The sequence below is a fragment of the Hyperolius riggenbachi genome, chromosome 8, assembly GCF_040937935.1.
Source record: "Hyperolius riggenbachi isolate aHypRig1 chromosome 8, aHypRig1.pri, whole genome shotgun sequence".
Classification (NCBI taxonomy): Eukaryota; Metazoa; Chordata; class Amphibia; order Anura; family Hyperoliidae; genus Hyperolius; species Hyperolius riggenbachi.
The window spans coordinates 78,644,404-78,666,689 of record NC_090653.1 but is presented as its reverse complement, the minus strand read 5'-3'; the positions used below and the strand labels follow the sequence as shown (position 1 = coordinate 78,666,689).

The 22,286-nt window shown below is 46.4% G+C and overlaps 1 protein-coding gene across 1 annotated transcript in view; it reads right to left on the bottom strand.

Moving 5' to 3' along the window:
• Positions 1-13,622, bottom strand: part of LOC137528218 (cytochrome P450 2C16-like) — a 22,747-nt gene extending 9,125 nt beyond the window's left edge. The window contains exons 1-6 of the mRNA XM_068249490.1: positions 13,333-13,622; positions 10,163-10,325; positions 3,401-3,550; positions 2,776-2,936; positions 1,334-1,510; positions 139-283 (exon numbers count right to left, since the gene is read on the bottom strand). Of these exons, the coding sequence (XP_068105591.1) occupies positions 139-283; positions 1,334-1,510; positions 2,776-2,936; positions 3,401-3,550; positions 10,163-10,325; positions 13,333-13,512 (976 nt within the window). The 5' untranslated portion in view covers positions 13,513-13,622. The remainder of the gene's footprint in view (positions 1-138; positions 284-1,333; positions 1,511-2,775; positions 2,937-3,400; positions 3,551-10,162; positions 10,326-13,332) is intronic.
• Between the last annotated feature and the right edge of the window lie 8,664 nt (positions 13,623-22,286).

The window sequence follows — 22,286 nt, the reverse complement described above, 5'->3', positions numbered from 1 at the left end:
AGGTATGCTCAGCAGACAATATCTGTATGATCCTTTACGCATATCCAGTTCTAGAATCTGTCAGGAGCAAAGCTCCATATCTTATCCTCCCCACAGGCCAAACATGTCTCTTATTTTTACTAGAAGTAAACCACATACCTTGTATCTCAGGATGCTTGATTAGTATTAGGAAGCCAAAGTGCTGAGTGAATGCATTGCTTTCCATTCCAGCTAAGAACATATCAAGGAGCACTGGTGCCAGATAATTTATTGTAAATGGGGAGTCACTTGGATTCAACTCTTCCTGTGAATGAAGATACAGGAGAACTTCACATTTGCTTGACTATGGCTTGGCCAAAGCAGATGACGAGTTTCTCACATGTATGTAGCTCAGCTAGGTCTTCTGTACGATCTATGAATTCAGAGGTTGGTTTAAAGGAGAACGGTATGGTCCAAAAACTAAAAGTTAGACACTCACCTAAGAGGAGAGAAGGCTCTGGATCCTCTGGAGCCTTCCTGTTCCTTTCCATGCCCCCTTATTCCAAAACCGCCCCCCCCCCCCCCCCCCCTGTTCAAATCTGCTGCCAGCAGCAGATTTGGGTCTCCAAGTGCTTTTGAAGACAAGCGGTTCTGTAATGTGCTCGTGCATACGCAGTACGGAGTCACTCGCCTTCATAAGTATTCTGGAACCTGAGTACTTCTTTGACTTTATAGGTTGGCAGCTGGATTGGAGGTCCTGGCGGTGGAACGAGGGGATGCAGAGAGGAATGGGGAGGCTCTAATGGATCCAGAGCCTTTCCTCCTCTTCGGTGAGTATCTAATTTGTTTTTCTTTATAGACCTTACAGTTCTCCTTTAAAGGAAAGCTGTAGTAACAGTAATTTGAAGGCCACAAGTGTGTAATCCCATTTATTAAAAAGAAAACAAAACACTGCTGCAGCAGATAAAAACTACATCGGAAACCCATGTTTTTCTAAAGAAACCCTTCAGAGAACTAACAATTAGGTCAACAATATAAAAACTGGTGCCCCGTATATGTGTAACAGAACAGTCAACCACAGGGATCAGGACTCAGTACCTAAGGCGAAAGTTAGGGGCTAGCCTGCCTTCTGTTGCTATGGGCAGAGGAGGCGGGAAGACACACAGTGCACAATGGCGTAGGATTGGTAAAGAGGATAAGAATAGTTGCCACCTGCACTTGGACAAGATAATCTGACAGGCCGGATCTCTTGCTGACACATTGGGGTCACCGTACACAGGCTAGATTCTCAGCAGAGGCTGCTATGACTGCAAGAACCATCTAGCAGGTTTGAAAAGCCTACGGTATGTTTCTATTCTACCAGGTATTGCCTTACCTGCTTCATTCTGATAAGGAAACAATCAATGTAATCTAGCGGACAGGCTGGATCTAGAGTTTCTTGGTGGGTTCTGATGTTCTCCTTCAAAGTATCTGTAAAGTCATCAAGAATAGTAGGTATTTTTCTGTGTGGTCCAGGTAAATATGACATGATTCTTGGAAATGTGTCATATATCTGTGGACAAAATATAAACATATATTAATGTTATTAGGGGAAAAAAAAAATATTAGGCTACAAGGAGGAAAAAAAAATTCTATATGTGATCTATATTTTGTTTTTTTACACCACGCCATAGGCTTTTTGTGGGCGATTCTGGTTTTCAGGAATTACTTGATTTTCTATGCATTTAAAGGGGAAAACCAAGGGGAAAATAGAAAAATACACTATTTATCCAATTTCACCCCCTATAGTTTTAAAATAAAACAATGCGATTGTAGATAAAACACACATTTTATTTGCCCATGTGTCCTGGCTATCACATTTAAATGATGTCCCTAGTACAATGTATGGCAACATATAATATTTGGAAATAAAGGTGTCTTGTTGTTGTTTTGTATTTTTTTGTAACCTATCAATAATTACATGGCCTTATTTTCTAAAATAATAATATACCCTCATGACATACATATTAAAGAAGTTGAGTCCCAAAGGTAACTATTTATGTATTTTCTAAAATGCTGTCAAGCAATTTTTCTTTTTGCCCACTAGCTGGCGATGCACATTTAATACTGTGTTTACAGGATTAAGTGTGCTTTTTTTTTCTCTACTTTTAACTTTCATTTAATGAATGAATAAGGCTAATTGGAGCAAAGTTTATTAATTCACAGGCACTTTGACTGGCTTCGGGAACACATGTTCCCGTTCACCAATCCCTGCAGTGAACGAGCAGCGGGAGCACGCACATGGACCTTATACATGGAAGTTGGTGCTGTGCATAAATGGGGGACTGCTGCACATGGATGTGAAGTCGCAAGAAAGCTGGCCTAGGGGTGGAAAAAGTATAAATCCAACCTTTGCTCGATGAGAGTATTATTATTTAGATTGCTATAGATATAACGTCAACATCTTCCACAGCAGTGTACAGAGTATATAGTCTTGTCACTTAACTGTCCCTCAGAGGGCCTCCCAATCTAATTCCTACCATAGTCACATGTTTATGTTGTATCATGTAGTCTACCTAGTGTAGTCTAGGGGCAATTTAAGGGGTAAGCCAATTAACTTTGTATGATTTTGGGGTGAAACCGTAGTGCCCAGAGGAAACCCAGAGGAGACATGGGGAGAACACCCAAACTCTGTTCAGATAATGCCCTGGCTGGGATTCGAACTTGGGACCCAGTGGTGCAAGGGAAGAGCGCTAACCACTACACCACCATGTTGCCCAATGATATGTCATTTGACCTACTTGTAGCAGTACAAAAAAGGAGAATAAGATTGCTTACCTGACCCCAGTTAGAAGACAGAATATGAAAAGCTTCTCGTGAATCTTGCAAAATTTTCATCCACTTTTTGTCATTGTAATCATAGCGAGTTCCCATCAGTATGTTAGCAAGGACATTGGAGTTGCCACAACTCAAGATAATGCTGGGGTCAAATGGCTGCTCTAATCATGCAAAAAGAGTGCAATTAACTCACAGGCATTTTACAGGCAGTCTATATAGTATCTGGGATTGGGAATTGCTTTATCATACATGTTCAGCAAGTGATGTACCACTGGAGGTGCACAACCTCATGGTGCTGGCCTGGTTTATATTAGTGTTCATAATGTACAGTCAAGACTGTGATGTGCAGCTGAAGACAATCCTCCGAATATCTGATAATGTTGTTCATGTGGACCAGAATTCATGGAAAGGCATGCATCTGTTTAATCAGGTGATGGACTTGTAAGGCCAGATACAAGCACAAGAGCAAGACCAAATGGCCCAGAGGCTAGATGTGGCGACAAGGGTGGGTTAATCTCCCCCTGCCGCGGCCCGAAACTGTAAAGGCTCTGGTATTGTGGTGAAGCATTCATAATGCTGTTCTGAATTTGTAAGCTCATCCCTACACCTGACATAATGAACTCACCATTTAAGCTCCTAAAGTACTCTACAAGATGGTGGATCTCCTCTAAAATCGGCTCTTCTATGCTCTTCTTCCCCATTCCAAAATCTTTAAGAGTCTGAAGTGTAAACTGTCTTATTTGCCTCCATTTATCACCAACGGAGAAGAAGAAAGCTAAGGATAAAAAAACAAAGGTGTATATTATATATACACACACACACACACACGTCTAAATTATTACCATTATTCCTATATTCTACTTAACCCTAACTCCAAACAAGAACCATACATTCAGGGTTACCACACACTCAAACCGTAGATATAAGAATTATTTATAGACCAAGAACTCAAACCAGGAGCCCCAACCCTAAGGGCTCTTTCATACTGGGGCGGTGTGATAAAATTACTATACCCCACCGCATTGGAAGTTCCCTATCTAACGCGAGCACGTACCTACATTACTGTGCGGCTCCTGCAGCAAACCGGAAGTCATGCAAGTCTATGGCAATGCAACATTTTATTTTTTTTTAAAGTTGGCGCCGGCAGTGCGGCATGCATGTGCAGAAGCGTATTTGTTACAATACGCTTCCATGCACTTCCATCTACCCAAAACAAGAAGTGACCACAAGCGCGCATCACTTCCTGTTTGGCCAGATGGGGAATACCGCATAGTAACGCAGTATTCCCCGAAGGCCTGTTTTTGGCGGGGTGGTGCAGTGCGGCCGCTGCACCGCACCACTAATGCCAATATTGCAGTGTGAAACCGGCCCTAGGGGTGAACAGCCCAAGGAAAGAAGTAGACCCAGGACTTTACCTGGATTGCAATGCAGCTGTGCTGCTTTACTGCATTATATACCAGAGCCTATAAGTAGCATGACTTTTCAGTTGGAGACCATTATCAAAAGTATTTCATAAAGATCTCCTACTGAAACATCATGCTACTTGTAAGTTCCTGTATATATTGCAATAAAGAAGCAAAATTGCATTAAAGCGGGATTGTCAGCCATTAAATCAAATTCCATTTACACACTGCTCTATGTTTATTATGCGGTCTAAAACCTGATCCTGCGCCGTAAGCATTCCAATATACCGTGTTTCCCCTAAAGTAAGACATCCCCTGAGAATAAGCCCTAGCAGGAATTCCAAGCATGCTTGAAATATAAGTCATCCCCCGAATGTAAGCCCTAGCAGGAGCCCACATGACACCAGCAAGCAGGGGCGTAGCTAGAAATGACTGTGCCCCATAGCAAAAATAAATAAATTATGCCCCCCCCCCACGACCTTCCAGCCCCATGGACTCGGACCTCCCACCCAAACATTCCTCCAGGACCCTCCACCCCAACATTCCCACACCCCTCTAAGTACAGTATAAAGTAGCCAGGTCTATATGTGTCCCCAGTTTAGGTAGTAGTCTGGGGCGTAACTAGAAATCACTGGGCCCCCTTGTAGCAACAGCAATTTAAACTAAATACTGTACAAACGTTTTAACTCATACATGAACATTATGGAAAATCCAAGTAGAAAATAAACTGAAGATAAACAATTTCTTTTTTTTTTTTTAAACAATTAAGTTTTATTGAAAGATATATAGACAACAACATATGGAAGATAAAAAATTTCATCCATCCGACTCCTGAAAAAGATATTCATTTTTTTAGAACCTCCCAGTTTTATTTTCTGTTTTAAAAAGCTAAAAAAGTAGGTTTAATGCTATTTATTTATTTATTTATTGTATTTATAAAGCGCCAATATATTACGACAATGCTATTGTCTCATATGATGATGATTCAGCTTTTCCCATAGTCTCGCAGTTAGCAATCATGTGACCCCCAACAAGACAAATTCAGCAATCATGAGGCCCCCAACATGACAAATTCAGCAATCATGAGGCCCCCAACAAGACAAATTCAGCAATCATGAGGCCCCCAGCAAATCATGAGGCCCCCAACAAGATAAATTCAGCAGTCATGAGGCACATAAATAGACAGCATTTCACATAAATAGGCAGAATGCCCCCTAGACACCTCTCACCTGGCTTCTGAATTCTCCTGTACTGGCTGCTGTGCCTGGCAATACTGTTTTTGGCTGGATTGGGGATTATATGTGGGCTGAAAGGCCTGGCAGTGATGTTGTGGCCTGGCTGGCGGTGATGCTGTGGCCGATGCTGTGGATGGGTTGGCGGTGATGCTGTGGCTGGGTTGGCTGGCGGTGATGCTGTGGCCGGGCTGGCTGGCGGTGATGCTGGGCTGTGCTTGGCTGGTTGAAGTAAATGCTGGCCTGACTGGTGGTGATGCTGTGGCCTTTTTGACAGTGATTCTGGGCTGGTTGGCTGGTGGTGATGATGGGCTGGCTGGCCTGGATAGTTTAGGTAGCGCCACGAGTTCCCCAGTTTAGGTTGTGACAGGAGCCCCCCAGTTCAGGCAGTGACAGGAGCCCCCCAGTTCTGCCAGTGACAGGAGCCCCCCAGTTCTGCCAGTGACAGGAGCCCCCCAGTGTAAGTAGTGACAGGTGCCCCCCAGTGTAAGTAGTGACAGGGACACCCCAGTTCAGGTAGTGACAGGGACCACCAGGGTAGGTAGTGAGTGACAGGGACCCCCAGGTTAGGTAGTGAGTGACAGGGACCCCCAGGTTAGGTAGTGAGTGACAAGGAACCCCCAGTTTAGGTAGTGAGTGACAGGGACCCCCTGGTTAGGTAGTGCGTGACCCCCAGGTTAGGTACTGAGTGACAGGCGCCCCCAGGTAAGGTTGTGAGTGACAGGGACCCCCAGGTTAGGTAGTGAGTGACAGGCAGCAACCCTCAGGTTAGGTTAGGCCGCCCCTCCCCCCAGGCCCGCTCAGGGCCGTTTTTGGGGGCTGGAGGGGTCGCAGCATAAGGGGAGAGCTTGGTGGCAGGTCGGTGGGACGGCCCCCTCCCCTCCCTCACCTCGGGCTCTCCCCTCCAGCATTAAATAGTGTGGTTATGCAGGCGGCGGGCAGCGGCAGATACATACCTTCCGTGCACTCCAACGTGGAAGTTCCTCTATCTAGCCTCTGACGCGACTTAAAACAGGAAGTCGCGTCAGAGGCTAGATAGAGGAACTTCCACGCTGGACCGCACGGAAGGTATGTAACTGCCGCTGCCCGCATAACCACACTATTTAATGCTGGAGGGGAGCGCAGAGGGGAGAGCCCGAGGTGAGGGAGGGGGGGCGTCCCCCCTCCCCACCGACATGCCACCAAGCTCTCCCCTCATGCTGCAACCCCTCCAGGTCCTAGGGGGAGCATCATGCTGCGGGCCCACTGTGACGTAGGGCTCGGGGGGGGCCCCATAGCAACCGATGTGGTTGCTATGGCAATTGCTATGCCCCTGCCAGCAAGTCACACTCAATACAAAGCCTGAATACAGGAGAGCAGCAGTATAATGTGAGTTCTACAGTCCTGTTTATGTGTGTCAGGCAATTTGTGTTTTTGTTGGAGCCAGCCAGGGGCGTAGCAATAGGGGTTGCAGAGGTTGTGACAGCATCGGGGCCCCTGGTCCCCCGAATGGCCCTCTCTCAACTGCAGTATTAGCGCTCTATTGGTCCTGTGCTCATAAAAATCCCTTCTATAGATACTTTGAATTGTAGTAATCATTAAACTGTTCCCCATCCCCTTTTTGTAGCTCTGACATTGTAGTTACCATTGGCAGGTTTGGTGCGCCAAATCAATTGTTATGTATAGAGTTCTTGGGGGGCCCCAATGTAAAACTGCATCTGGGCCCATAGCTTCTTAGGTATGCCACTGGGCCAGCCCTCCTGATTTGTCGTGATAAGCATCAGCAGCACTTCACTTCTTCCCAGGACACACAGCTTATCCTATCATAGCTCTGGGGAGCCTGGCAGAGTTCTCTGCCTGCAAGAAATAGACTCTCACCCACATGATCAGCAGAATCAATTTCTTGTAAGTGAGAGTCAATATCTGCAAACTACAAGCTCTGTGCATGCTGCTTGTGTTTCAGCATGGCATGCTGTATATACATTTTGTATAGGAAAACTACCAGTGTTTCCCCCAAAAATATGACATCCTCTGAAAATAAGCCCTAGCACATCTTTTGGAGCAAAAATTAATAGAAGACCGTGTCTTATTTTCGAGGAAACATAGTAATCATAAATGTTTCCGCTGCAATAAATCTTCTCTCAGTCTCAGAACAGGTAGCAATATACAGTAATAGGATAGCGCTTTTTAAATTATTATTTTACTTTAATAATATAAAAGTATTAAAATATACTCAACAGGTAGCATTACAGTGAGGGGTGGTACAATGTTACATCACTAAATAATAGTTGAAAAAAAACACCCTGCTTTTGCACCTTTAAACCAAGCATACATACACCATACACTGCACGGGTACATGCAAAAGGGGCATCGGGAAAAAAGGGCGATGGGTGTAAACGATAAGTGGCAATAACGTTTATAAAAAATGTGTTGTATTTTGTTTACAATAATGTTTTACAAATTGAAAAACATTCAATAATGTGTATGTAGTTTGTTGTCGCAAATTGTAAAAACGATAATCTTCCCTATTTTGAAAGTAATGCTTATTAAAAAAACGAAAATATATGTATAATATAATATTGTGTATAACCTTCATTTATCGTTTCTTCACGTAATAAAATCTGAAAATATTGTTTTTAACAATGAAAAATAACTGTAATCATTACTAAAACTAAACCTAACCCTACTCTCACACAGAAACCTCCCTGTACCTATCCCTAACCCCTAGACTCCCCTGGTGGTGCCTAACCCTAACCACCTCCTGGTGGTGCCTTACCCTAAATCTCCCCTGGTGGTGCCTAACCCTAACCACCTCCTGGTGGTGCCTTACCCTAAATCTCCCCTGGTGGTGCCTAACCCTAACCACCTCCTGGTGGTGCCTTACCCTAAATCTCCCCTGGTGGTGCCTAACCCTAAGAACCCCTGGTGGTGCCTAACCCTAAAGCCCTTCTGGTGGTGCCTAACCCTAACCACCCTCCTGGTGGTGCCTAACCCTAAAGCCCCTCTGGTGGTCATCCCTTAGTGATCACTTTATTGTGTGGATAATGTTTTTCAATTAGTGACTGTAAAAAATATTATGATTTACTTACTGATCACTTTATTATGTGACTAATAATGTTTTACAAACAGTAAGTCATAAAATTTTAAATAACATTTAGTTACATACGATAGATATGTTTAATATATTTGTAAACGTTATTTGTCACGGGCACAGTTATAAAACGTTAATCTCCGATGCCCTTTTTTCCTGTTCGGCGCCCATTAAACGATATTATGGGTGTGAATGGCAGCGTCCTTTTTGTCCACTAGCTGCCGGCGCCCTTTTTTCCTGCTTCCCGCTGCACTACCCCCATCAGCAGTAACACTACAGTGCTGATTTCATCATTGTGACATTGGCCAATCAGAGATTAGAGTACCTCTTAAAGAGACACTGTAACCTCGAAAAGTTCCCCTGGGGGTACTCACCTCGGGTGAGGGAAGCCTCAGGATCCTAATGAGGCTTCCCACGCCGTCCTCTGTCCCACAGGGGTCTCGCTGCAGCCCTCCGAACAGCCGCCGACAGTTAATTCAATATTTACCTTTGCAGGCTCCAGCGGGGGCGCTATGGCTGCTTTCGGCTCCGAAGTAAACAGAAATACCCGATCTCAGTCGGGTCCACTCTACTGCACAGGCGACGGAGACTTGCGCCTGCGCAGTAGAGCAGACCTGACGGCGATCAGGTATTTCTGCCTACTTCGGAGCCGCCAGAGCGGCTGCGCAGGAGCCGGGAAGGTAAATATTTACATCGCCGCTGTACGGAGGGCTGCAGCGAGACCCCCGAGGGACGGAGGACAGCGTGGGAAGCCTCATTAAGATCCGGAGGCTTCCCCCTCCCGAGCTGAGTACCCCCCAGGGGAATTTTTGATGTTACAGATTCTCTTCAAAGAGAAACTCAGGAAGAGCAGTGGAAAATACCTCAAGGAACAGCAGTGGAAAATGCATGTGAGGAATTGTGTTTCATCGCTGAGGGACAGGTCTTTAAAGGACAACTAAGTAAAGAGGGTTATGGTGGCTGCCATATTTATTATCTTTTAAACAAAACCAGTTACCCAGTTGCTTCTTCAAGGTCTATGGCTTAAAAAAGTATTAGAGGTAGAGGATCAGCAGGACAGCCAAGAAATTTGCATCGTTTTAAAGTAGATAAATATGTCAGCCTCCATATCCCCTCTCATTTCAGTTGTCTATAACCTCCCTGGCGAACCACCAGGGGGCAGCGCAGTACTTTCATTTTTATTCGTTTTTAATCATGTAGCTAGCCTAGCGCTAGCTACATGACAGCCGCTGTGCAGCGGCATCCCCCCACCCCCTCAGATCACCTCCGGCGATCAGCGCAAACAGAAAATCCCGTTCAGAACAGGGATTTCCTGTTTGGCTTCTCCAGTCGCCATGGCGACGATCGTCATCGGCGTGGTGACGTCATCGGGAGTCCCGATCCATCCCTCAGCGCCGCCTGGCGCCGATAGGCCAGGCTGCACAAGGGGTCTGGGGGAGGGGGGGGGGCGCGTGGAAGGTAGTGGCGGCGATCGGGAAGTACACACAAAATTATGCAAATCGGCCCAGCAGGGCCTGAGAAATCCTCCTGCGCAGCATAGCCCGACCTGAAGTCGGGCTTACCACCAGGGAGGTTAAATAATCTCAGATGGGCAGACTGGAAAACAATTCAGCAATAGCTGTGAAAACGGTTTTGTTAAAAAGCAACCTTTCCAATGTAATCTTACAAGTTAGACTCCTCACCTTCAGGCTGCATCATCTTCTTAATCAGTGGGTAGCAACCGCGATCCACAAAGGCATCACTATATTCAATAAACACCTCCTTTAAGGCCTGATACCCAGACACAACAACAATGGGCCTTGAACCGAAATATACTGTGAAAATTGGGCCATTTTCTTTTGACATCTGTGAACAAAATTAAAGTTTTATCATGAGAGGTCTTCACAACAAGTAAGCATTTCATTGGTGTGCACTGACTGACTGCCTGGCCTGCCTGCCTCTAATGTGCTCGGTGCTGTTCTAGAGCAGTGTTTCTCAACATTTTATTGTTATGTACCCCTTTTAAAACCCTGTACTCACCAAGTACCCCCTAGCATAGTAAATATTATCACAAGTACCCCTTGACAAATATATATTTAATTGTAGTACATGATAATTGGCTCTAAACAAAGTCCAAGCATTGACTATTGCTTTTAATTAGCTAAAAAAACTAATTTGGTGTTGTTTAAATAAGATTTATCATTTTCTAAACTCTAAATTTGTTATTCTTGGTTAAATATATCAAGCCCGAGTACCCCCTGGAACCATCAGGAGTACCCCCTGGGGTACGCGTACCACACGTTGAGAACCTAGGTTCTAGAGGAAAAGGTACCTGTACACTATGAGGGCATCAACAAACCAGAGAAAGTTTTGCAGGTCATTTTGTTTTTGTTTTGTTAAAACCGTTTCCATTGACTTGCATTAAAATTGCAGTAAACTAAAAACAATCGTGATCACGGCTATTTTGACGATATTTTACTGTAATTTTAATGCAAGTCAATGGAAAACGGCCCGCAAAACACTCTACAGCAGTGATGGCTAACCTAGGCACTCCAGCTGTAACAAAACTAGAAATACCATCATGCCTCCACCTCCCCGAGTTATGCTTAGAGCTGTCAGCGTAATGCCTCATGGGACTTGTAGTTCCACCACAGCTGGAGTGCCAAGGTTAACCATCACTGCTATACGGTGTGTCAGGGCCCTAAGGCATCTGTTTCATGAGCAGTTGAAGGTGGTGAATTCACTGCTTGTCAGCTGCTCCCTTCCACCGCACAGGTGCTTGCTAGCTCTTGGCATATGCACTGAAGAGGCGTAAACTCACACGCCAGCTCACGTTATTCTGATGGGTTTCGTTGCACCACGCTGATGTGAAGGTCTCATTACAATTTAATTGCGACCATATTGCCATAGTGTTAGGTAGAGTTCTGCACTTGCACAGTTTGTAAGATTTGTAAGTGTGCTTGCACAGAATGCTCCCGGCCATGGGAGTGCGATGCAGGAGGCATGCGGTCTGGAAAAGCGCATGCACAGTGGTCCACAACCGAGCTGGATCGCACACAGCAGCACAGAGCATCGGACCACGGTTACATCGAGGAAGGCGAGTGACTACAGGAAGCTGGAAGAAGCAAGGTTTACACCAAATCCGCTGTCAGTGTACCTGTTGCTGCGTGGTGTGGTGCATTCAAGGTAAAGGCAATACACCCATTGCAGCGCACAACACACTGTTGCATAGCAAAGGCATTGCCATTACATTAAATGGGCACGGAATCTGCGCTGCAACTGATTGCAGTGCACTTGCTGTAAACAGGGTACATTTACAATATACACATTCATCCATGCTGCATGTGAACACAATGTCCATACGATTGTACAGACATGTTTACATTTCTGTATATTGCAACTCAACCTGCACAATGTGAAAAGAGCCTCAAGCTTGAAACCCACTAGAAAATGCAAAACGATATCACAATCGCTAGCGATTTGCTGCATGTCCTGTGATTGCAATTTGCTTAATTGCAATTGCTGTAGTGGAAGCTGTCTCATCCATTTACATTGGCAGAGCTATTCGGGAAATCGCTAGCAACACTAAAAAAAAACGCTCTGGTGGTTTCAGGCCTAAGGAGTGGGACCCACTGGGAGCGATTTTTGCAGCACCCACCATTTGCCAGCAATCTGTTGCAAAGCGCTATATGAGTGGCTCCCTATGGAATGGTCCCACTCATAGTATTGCAACTGCAAATCGTTGCTTGCAGCATTTTGGGAGCGATCTTGGAGCAATTGCATCAGTGGCTGCAGAGCCAAATTGAGATTGTGCCAACAATCACGGTCAAAACTGTGGACAATCCATCGCAAAGCGCCACCAGTGGGTTTTAGGCCTCAGGGCTCAAACCCACTAGCAGCCTTTTCTAAGCGCTAGTGATTTGAAAAAGCTCCTGCTAATGCAATGTTATGGGGGATTTTTATAAAATTACATTGCTCAAGTGGGACCACACCCATAGCATTGCGTTAGCAAGTTCTTCAAGTCACAAAGCGCTCAAAAAACACTCCTAGTGGCTTCCAGGCCTCAAGGTAAGCAGAATTTTGAGGAGCTGGCTTTTTGATTGATTACCAGATTTCTAATGAAACCTAATCAGTATTGAATACCAGAAAGCTGAACAATGATCAATATTTCCCGATCAATACTTGATCAGAGTAATATGGTTTGTTTCCGGGATTGAGCATGCATTGCATAGTGTGTGTTCAGTTTAAGATGGCCCTACATCTCTCAACTTGGCAGGAGCTGATCGACCATCCACTTCAATAATTATCGAATTGGAATGAAATTCAGGTTCCACCAAAAGCATGCACGATCGATGATGCAATCAATTTCAGGCCGAAATTGGTTGCATGTATCGATTGGACATGCTGCAAGATGTCAGGCTGTCGTGGTTGACCGTGTGCAGTGCGGTAACAGTGAGCTATATCGGGATGAGCTTCCAACGCGACAACCCCCCCCCCTCCACCGGCGCTGTTCCCCCTAGAGCATAAATGTGCCCCGCTATGTGCATTTATACATTACCTGTCCTGTGTCACCCACCGTGCGGTACCCATCTGTCTTCGGAATCCCCGCTTTTCCATTAGCGGTATACACGCTGCCGGCATGGCGTGACATCACGCACGCGCCACATGCTATAGGCAAGCATCTGGCCACTGCGCAGTGGGTGACACAGGACAGATAACACGAGGGGGAACATTTATATACTGGTGGCAGCTGCGAGGTGGCGGACGATTCCCGAGAGATTTCATGCTGAAACATTGTCCGATAGCTTCCCTATTATCTTATACATACATTATAGCAGCATAAAAGTTAACAGGAATTCACTGTCACACTCACCTTTAACAAGGCAGGCAGCAGTCCATGATATTGCAACTGCAGAAAGTTACCCAAAATGGGCAGAGGAAATGGACCAGGGGGCAATTTACCTCTCCTAGATAAGAATTTCCAATAAGACAGCACTATTATAAAAGTGGCAATGCCCACCAAGCCTGCTGCAATACACTGCAAGTCTATCATGACTGCCTGCAATATTCACTGCTCAAAACACAAAATGCAATGCCTGATCATTTAGCTCTTCTGTTTCTTTTTTTACTTTCAGCCACTGGAATGTGGGCGTTAGGAGGACCCATCAGAACTGCCTGAGGTGGAATTTAAATACGGCGTCCTATATGGGACATCCTTCCTCAGCCTTCCACCAAACTTCTTCCTGATCATGCAGAGAGAGTCCTCCTGTTCAAACAAACCCCTTCCCCTCCTCTTCATGTGAAACTGACCGGTCTGTACAGGAAACCTGAGCTGAAAGCATTCTATGCAGGAAGCCTTTTATTTATGTTTTGAAATGCTGTTTGCCTGGCAGCTGTGCTGAAGCAGATCAGAAAGATCACTGTACAGAGCCCACTGTTAGGCTTTTAAGATTTTCTGTGCGATTTTCTGACCCGATCGTTTTTGTTTCTGCTCAATTCTGCACTCGATTCTGCGCTCGATTCTCTTATCTTCGCTCGTTTTCTTATCTTTTTCCGTTCACTTCTACATACCTCCCAACATTTAACTGTCAGAAAGCGGGACACTTAGGCCACACCTCTGGCCACACCCCCAACCCCCTAGTCACGCCCACCCAAAAGTTTTTTTAAATAAATATTTTTAATTAATAAATATTAATTACTTCCGAAAGGGGAGGCGCGTGAGGGTGCCAGTGGGTGGGGAGGAGGTTGAGAGTGGCCGTGGGTGGGCAGAGAGGGGAATACCGCATCCCCGGGCTGGTGACTCGATCGTCCTCTCCGTAACAAATGCACGCTGCCCAGTGACAGCATGAGGGAAGGCTCAAAACGGAACTGCCACGGTGAAATTGTTGCACTTGGACCCTATGCTTCTATGAGAAATCGAGCGCAGAATCGATTGGGAGTAATATCGGACATGAGGGATTTTATCAATCGGATCCATCTATTGCACGGAAAATTGTACCCGGTGTACCCAGCATAAAAGAAAATTTCACTTTCACTATAAAGCTGCTATAACATAGATTCATGTGGCTCAAGTCTATTTCCACTTAAAAGCATACAGTAACAAAAAATGTACCCCTATAGAGTATTTTCCTCGGGAGGGGGAAGCCTCTGGATAATAATAAGGCTTTCCCCATTCTCTTCAGCCTCAGGGATCCAGCACTGGCAGCGCCCGAAAAATCAGCCAACAAGCCTGCCAGTTGTGGTGCAGGTTGTGGGACTCTCTCCGTGATCAGCGCACGGGATGTGCGCTGACACTGCGGAAATCCTCCACAAACGTATAATTTGCGGAAACCCAGCAAAAGGTGAAAATGCACCTGTAGAGGGAAATTCCTGTCGGCAGGTGGAGCTGTGGAGTGCAGAGGAACAGCTCCTCTGCTCTACCACACACGTCAGACAGGAATTGCACGAAGGGACGGAACGCAATCGCAAGAGAGGCGATTGAGAATGAGCACAGAGACAGATTGTATGTGTGTGCACCAAACTAGCCGCCAACCCGCGACGGTGCACACACCACAGCAGATATGAAGTAGGAACGCGATCGCGAGAGGTGCGATCGCCAGACGTGACACAAGGTTACAGCAAGGCAGAGCACGAGAGTAGCAAAGGCACAGCAAATCATACAATGAGAAGACAAGGAAAATAACAAATGCTAACAAACGCTAACTGAACGCGTACCCTGCACTCATTCGCAACAGTGCACGCGTTCGTGCGCGGTCCCCACGTGATAAGCACAACAGGGACAAGCACGCCTAACTAACCAACGACAGACAAACGTAAAACAGAGGACGCGAGCGCTTGCTTAACGGTTACCTCACCGAGCCTCCAGCAAGCGTTCGTAGCAGACAAGACAGACACACGAAAACAGGAACAGGCGGGAGATAGGATCCACAGCACTAGCGAAAAGAGGCTAGTGCGATCCAGGGAGACAGAACAGAAGGATCCACAGCACTAGCGCAGGATGCTAGTGCGATCCAGGTACAGAGTAGCAGAACAGAAGGATCCACAGCACTAGTGCAGGATGCTAGTGCGATCCAGGTACAGAGTAGCAGAACAGAAGGATCCACAGCACTAGCGCAGGATGCCAGTGCAATCCAGGTACAGAGTAGCAGAACAGAAGGATCCACAGCACTAGTGCAGGATGCTAGTGCGATCCAGGTACAGAGTAGCAGAACAGAAGGATCCACAGCACTAGCGCAGGATGCTAGTGCGATCCAGGTACAGAGTAGCAGAACAGAAGGATCCACAGCACTAGCGCAGGATGCTAGTGCGATCCAGGGAGACAGAACAGAAGGATCCACAGCACTAGCGCAGGATGCTAGTGCGATCCAGGGAGATGGATCAGAAGGGGCTACCAGTAACAACCGCTGTTCCGGTTAGCACCCAGACACACAGAACGATTTCCTGTCGACCACCGCTGGGACAGGACAATCGCAACAGACAAACAAAACAGATAAGCAATCCTAGCTGCACTAAGGAAACATGCCCAGTGCAGTTTCCAGGGAATTACTCTAAGCTGATCTTCAAACAAAGAGCAAGGCTGACACTCCTCCAGGTGTGTTACACAGGACTAAATCCTTATGACCAGCCAAGTACTGTGGGATCACTTGGTATATATAGAGCAAGCCCACCAAGGATGTGGCTAGGCAATCTGCATGACAAACATATGCAAATTCCTCTGCAGCAAGCTGCAGAACCGACAAAAGGTCTCTCTTCCAGAGACCTGCAGAATGCAGACCTGAACAGTGGTCAAAAGGCTGCCTGCCTGCGCAGGCAGCCGCAGGGATCCTCACAGTACCCCCCCCCCTCTAGGGTCGAATTCCAGACGACCCTCAAAACTGCTATTAGCAAAAGACTCTAACTGAAGACTCATGAAGGTCGGGACAGCCCGACAAGGTCCAATTCCAGAGTCAGTCCACCCGAAACCGACCTCATCGGAAGCAGAAGCCACCGAAACATGCCCATCAGTACTACCAGTCTCAGTATAACACCCATCAGGACTGTGAACGCCAGAGAAGAAGCCATCAACACCCTCCAGACAATACCCACCACCTTCCAAGGAGCGTCCGAAAATACCAAACCTGCCACAATACCTGTTCGAAGTGTCCCTTACAACACAAAAGCCACTGTTGATCTTATCCAGGGTACCAAGCAAAATTTCTCCCGAATCTCCCAAAACCCTTTGGAGCTCCGCAGAGATCCCAAGAGGCCAGAACGCTCACCAGGCTCACATGGAGAACCGCCAAGAACCCCTATGGAACCAATGATTATTCTGGATTCAGAATTACGAGGACACCCATCAAGATCAAGACTTTCAGGGACCACTTCTGGGCATGCAAGCAGGCAGGCCATATCAGAGCATGTCTCCACCGAGGAAGCATCTGAGTATGCTGGTAACCGAGGCACACTTGGGCTTTCTGGGTCACAGAGCACATTGGGGTACACCAGCACAGGAGAAACCTCAGGACATGTTGGGGAACTGCCAACCTCAGAGTCCGAGACGAGAAAACCGAAACCAGGACCGGGCATAAATTCATCACGAGTAGAGGCTACAGGCACTAGTCTTTCAAAAGAAGACTCGGACTCAAATTCAGAAATTTCTGTGACTGCAATATCATCATTGACTACACATGCGTGAAGCTCCACCAGAGCTGCAAAGGTAGCCAGCACAACAGCAATGCCTACTGAAGTGGGCAACACCTCAGACGGATCTGGGGGGCAGGAGGCATCTCCTACAAGTTCTGCTCCCTTTGGGAGGAACTCGGAGGTCTCCAGGAAATCAGGCAAGACCTCAGGAACATCATTTTTCAAGTTTTCTAAGAAGTATTCTGTACTATCCATGTTACAGGGCAAAACTGGAACTTTATTTTGTGAACAGGGCAGATGTCCCAGGAAAGGTTCCACCATAAACTGAGACTGAATTTCATAATCATGAGGGGAATGTACAGGCATATTCACTGGACCACACACTGACTCCCCAACTTTAATCTCACTGCACCCAGAATTCTGCGTAGCAGTCAAACTAGCTTGCAACTCCAAAACTGCAGAAAAACAGGTGAGTATAGTGGCAATACCTAGACGAGCCTCTAGGGACACTGCAGGAGACTCTAAACAAGACCATATTAACTCATCCAGAGTACAGCGTGCAGAATCAGCATTTTCCTCAGAACAAGAAAGGGACTCACAAATGTCAGTGTGACTGGACATCATATTGTTATTCATGGTACAGGGCAGGTTCAGAGAAACTTTCTCTGGACCCAGCAAAAATGTTTCAGAGTCAGATTCGCAAAACCGAAGCGCTGTCTCACTCTTAGATTCGGCTAACAATGTCAAATCCAAGGAGCCAGAACGCAAAACCTGCGAATCAAAAATCTCTTTAGGTTGTGAAACTGACGCTTCCAAAGCGCAAACCTCCGCGATCTGTGGGGCAGACTGTAAGGTATTCAGGACAGAAACACTGGAGCAACTGTCACCAGGCAACGGGCCCTTACAGGTGTGAACAGGGTGAGACAAAGACGCCTCTGCAGTAGAAATTGTGACAACATCAGGAAAAACTTTATTAGACATATTAATTTTACTTTTGATGCTGCAAAATTTAGGAATTTTCCCCATGGCAGGATCACAGATGGAAGATCTTAAAGATCTGTCTCTAAATGACAAGGGGTCCCACCTCTCCTTGAGAGAACTGGCACATTCATTCTGATCACAATCTGCAGGAACATCAGAGAAACAGGCATCAGATCGCACAGATTTAAACTGCACGCAGTCAGGAGAGAATCCTCCAGGATTCGCACAGGAATCAACCACAGTGGCGCACCCACTCACTTCAGATCGCACAATGTCACGACTCACATGCTTTACCCCAGAAAGGCAGGAACAATCATCCGACAACGATGTCTCTTTATTGGAATCAATTGGTTGGAGTGTGTGCAACTCATCCAAAATCGTCTGCCATACATAAATCATCAGATCCATATCACCCTCGTCACATTCATTGGAATCAATCAATAGGTACATAGAATCGAGACAATCATTCAAGACATCTTCGCTTTTTGCGATGTAAAAAAAATCGCAAAAGGCTTTCCAATCAAAATCAAATTCCTCCATCAAGGCCCCAATGTCCCATGAGGCAAATGGAGGTTCAAACAGGCCAGTATCCAGATAATATCCATATGGGTGGAGTTCAGGAACAAGAGCAGATTTTTTTAACGGCTTTAATATAGTGTGTGAGCCTACCTATAGTAGGATCCACATAAGCTTCGGATTGAGGCAAAAAACCAGGAGACAGATCAATATCATTATCATACTGAATAGTTTCGCATGGAAGGGAAAGATCAGCTGACTTATCAGTAGCTATACATTCAATCAGAGCAGGTGGTAAGCCAGGCAGTCCAAACCAGTGAGAGAATATCACTGCAAGAAACTGATACAAATTATCATTCCACGAATTGTTTTTAGCACAACATATGCCCAGGTGAACAAATCGTCTTTTAAGAGCACATATGCAAACTGAAGAGCCGATGTGGACGGATCAGAAATCTGAAAGGTGGGATTCAGGCAAAACCTCACACATTCAGAAAGAAATTTCGCCTTGGTCTCTGAGTTTAGCATTTTAAAGCTCTTAAAGACACAGGACCCAAACTCGACAAAATCGTACAAATCAGAAATTCCCTCTACACTGGGAATTTTGGTGGGGCTGGTCATACTGTAACGGTTGTGGGATTCTCTCCGTGATCAGTGCACGGGATGTGCGCTGACACTGCGGAAATCCTCCACAAACGTATAATTTGAGGAAACCCAGCAGACGGTGCAAATGCACCTGTAGAGGGAAATTCCTGTCGACAGGGGGAGTTGTGGAGTGCAGAGGAACAGCTCCTATGCTCTACCACACACGCCAGACAGGAATTGCATGAAGGGATGGAACGCAATCGCAAGAGAGGCGATTGAGAATGAGCACAGAGACAGATTGTATGTGTGTGCACCAAGCTAGCCGCCAACCCGCGACGGTGCACACACCACAGCAGATATGAAGTAGGAACGCGATCGCGAGAGGTGCGATCGCCAGACGTGACACAAGGTTACAGCAAGGCAGAGCACGAGAGTAGCAAAGGCACAGCAAATCATACAATGAGAAGACAAGGAAAATAACAAACGCTAACTGAACGCGTACCCCGCACTCATTCGCAACAGTGCACGCGTTTGTGCATGGTCCCCACGTGATAAGCACAACAGGGACAAGCATGCCTAACTAACCAACGACAGACAAACGTAAAACAGAGGACGCGAGCGCTTGCTTAACGGTTACCTCACTGAGCCTCCAGCAAGCGTTCGTAGCAGACAAGACAGACACACGAAAACAGGAACAGGCGGGAGATAGGATCCACAGCACTAGCGCAGGATGCCAGTGCGATCCAGGTACAGAGTAGCAGAACAGAAGAATCCACAGCACTAGTGCAGGATGCTAGTGCGATCCAGGTACAGAGTAGCAGAACAGAAGGATCCACAGCACTAGCGCAGGATGCTAGTGCAATCCAGGTACAGAGTAGCAGAACAGAAGGATACACAGCACTAGCGCAGGATGCTAGTGCGATCCAGGGAGACAGAACAGAAGGATCCACAGCACTAGCGCAGGATGCTAGTGCGATCCAGGGAGATAGATCAGAAGGGGCTACCAGTAACAACCGCTGTTCCGGTTAGCACCCAGACACACAGAACGATTTCCTGTCGACCACCGCTGGGACAGGACAATCGCAACAGACAAACAAAACATATAAGCAATCCTAGCTGCACTAAGGAAACATGCCCAGTGCAGTTTCCAGGGAATTACTCTAAGCTGATCTTCAAACAAAGAGCAAGGCTGACACTCCTCCAGGAGTGTTACACAGGACTAAATCCTTATGACCAGCCAAGTACCGTGGGATCACATGGTATATATAGAGCAAGCCCACCAAGGATGTGGCAGGCAATCTGCATGACAAACATATGCAAATTCCTCTGCAGCAAGCTGCAGAACCGACAAAAGGTCTCTCTTCCAGAGACCTGCAGAATGCAGACCTGAACAGTGGTCAAAAGGCTGCCTGCCTGCGCAGGCAGCCACGGGGATCCTCACACTGTAGTGGCTGAAATATTTACCTTCTGACTTCCACGCTTTCTGATGGTCTCCGATGGAGATAGTCAGGCCCGATCGGGTCCGCTGTACTGCGCAGGTGCGAATCGGCAGCTCTACTCGATCGGGCTTGGCTATTTTTGATGGAGCCCATCGTAAAGCTGCTAAAGCGCAGGGGCACAGAATGTAAATATTTACATTTCCGCTGTTTGGGGGCCTCGAGCGCTGGATTCCGGAGGGTGAAGAGGACGGGGGAAGCTTCATTAGGATCCAGAGGCTTCCCCCTCCCGAGGTAAGTACCCCCAGGGGCTCTTTTTTGGGGGGGTTTTTACAGATTTGCTGAGGCGGGAGGGGAAAAAAAGCTGTATACTTACCTAAAAAGATAACAGTCTGCCTCCTCCAGAGGCTTTCCATGTCCTCCTCTACCCCATCTTTTAGTTTGTGGCCACGCTCCCCTTTCTGCACAAGCATGGCCATACTGTGCCTACATGAGTACGGCTGTGCCTGTGCGGTAGCATGGAGCTGCTCCCGGGTGAGGGACTTGGACTTACTCTGCAGGCACAGCCGTAATCGTGCAGCCACAGTATGGCCATGCTCGTACTCGGCAGGGAGTGCAGCCACAAGAACACATCCAACTAACTGCATAAAAATCTGCATCCACTCAGAATTACTTGCCTAGCAGGCGATTCCCCACAATCATTTTTCTGCACGATATGTGCGTTTGTCTGTGTTTTAACACATGCAGGTTTTTTTGTTTTTTACAGTAGTGAAAATCGCATACGTCATGTGGAAAAGTAGTGAAGTTTGTATTTATTTTTTAGCGCTATGCAAAATCCCAGATGGCTTATTCGTTCTTCCTTTTGGTTCCAGCTGGGTTCACATATGACATAGCGTGAAAGGCTGCATTTTATGTCATGTTTTATGTTAATGTTGTGTGCATTTTTTGTGCATTTTTACTGCGTTTTTGGAGCATTTGCGATGCGTTTTTCATGCGCTTAATGCATTTGTGGTTCACATATTCCATGCGTTTTTATATTTCCATTTATGCAAATGACTAGGAAGACAACAGGAAGCAGAAATACAGAAAAAAAAATAATTTGGAGAAAAAAATGCATATAAAAATGCATGGAAAACGCATGAAAAACGCATACCATTGTGTTCCCATTGACTTTCATTATGTGCTATTTGGCAGCGTTCCTGCATAATATGCAACAAAACCAGCGTTTTTAAAAACGCAGGTTTGAAAATACATATAAAACGCATATGCGTTTTTCCTGCGGATATTTCTCCCACCCAGCATGTGTATGTGTAAAAATACACCCCAAAACACATTATACTACTTCTCCTGAGTACGGCGATACCACATGTGTGACACTTTTGTGCACCCTAGCTGTGCAAAGGGGCCCAAAGTCCAATGAGTACCTTAAGGCTACTTGCACACCAAGACGTTGCGTTAGGTGCTACGTTAAGGTCGCATAACCTGCACCTAACGCAAGGTCTGGTGTTTTTCGATGTTGACGTCAGAGTGAGCCGCGTCGTGCAGCTCACTCTGGCGTCCGTGATGCCGTGATGTGTACTCTTGGACGCATGCGGCATCACACAGTCCCGCCGGCCAATCGCCGCACAGAGCGGCCGTACCAGGAAGTAAAAACTGCACATCACAACGTGCAGTGAATATTAATTAG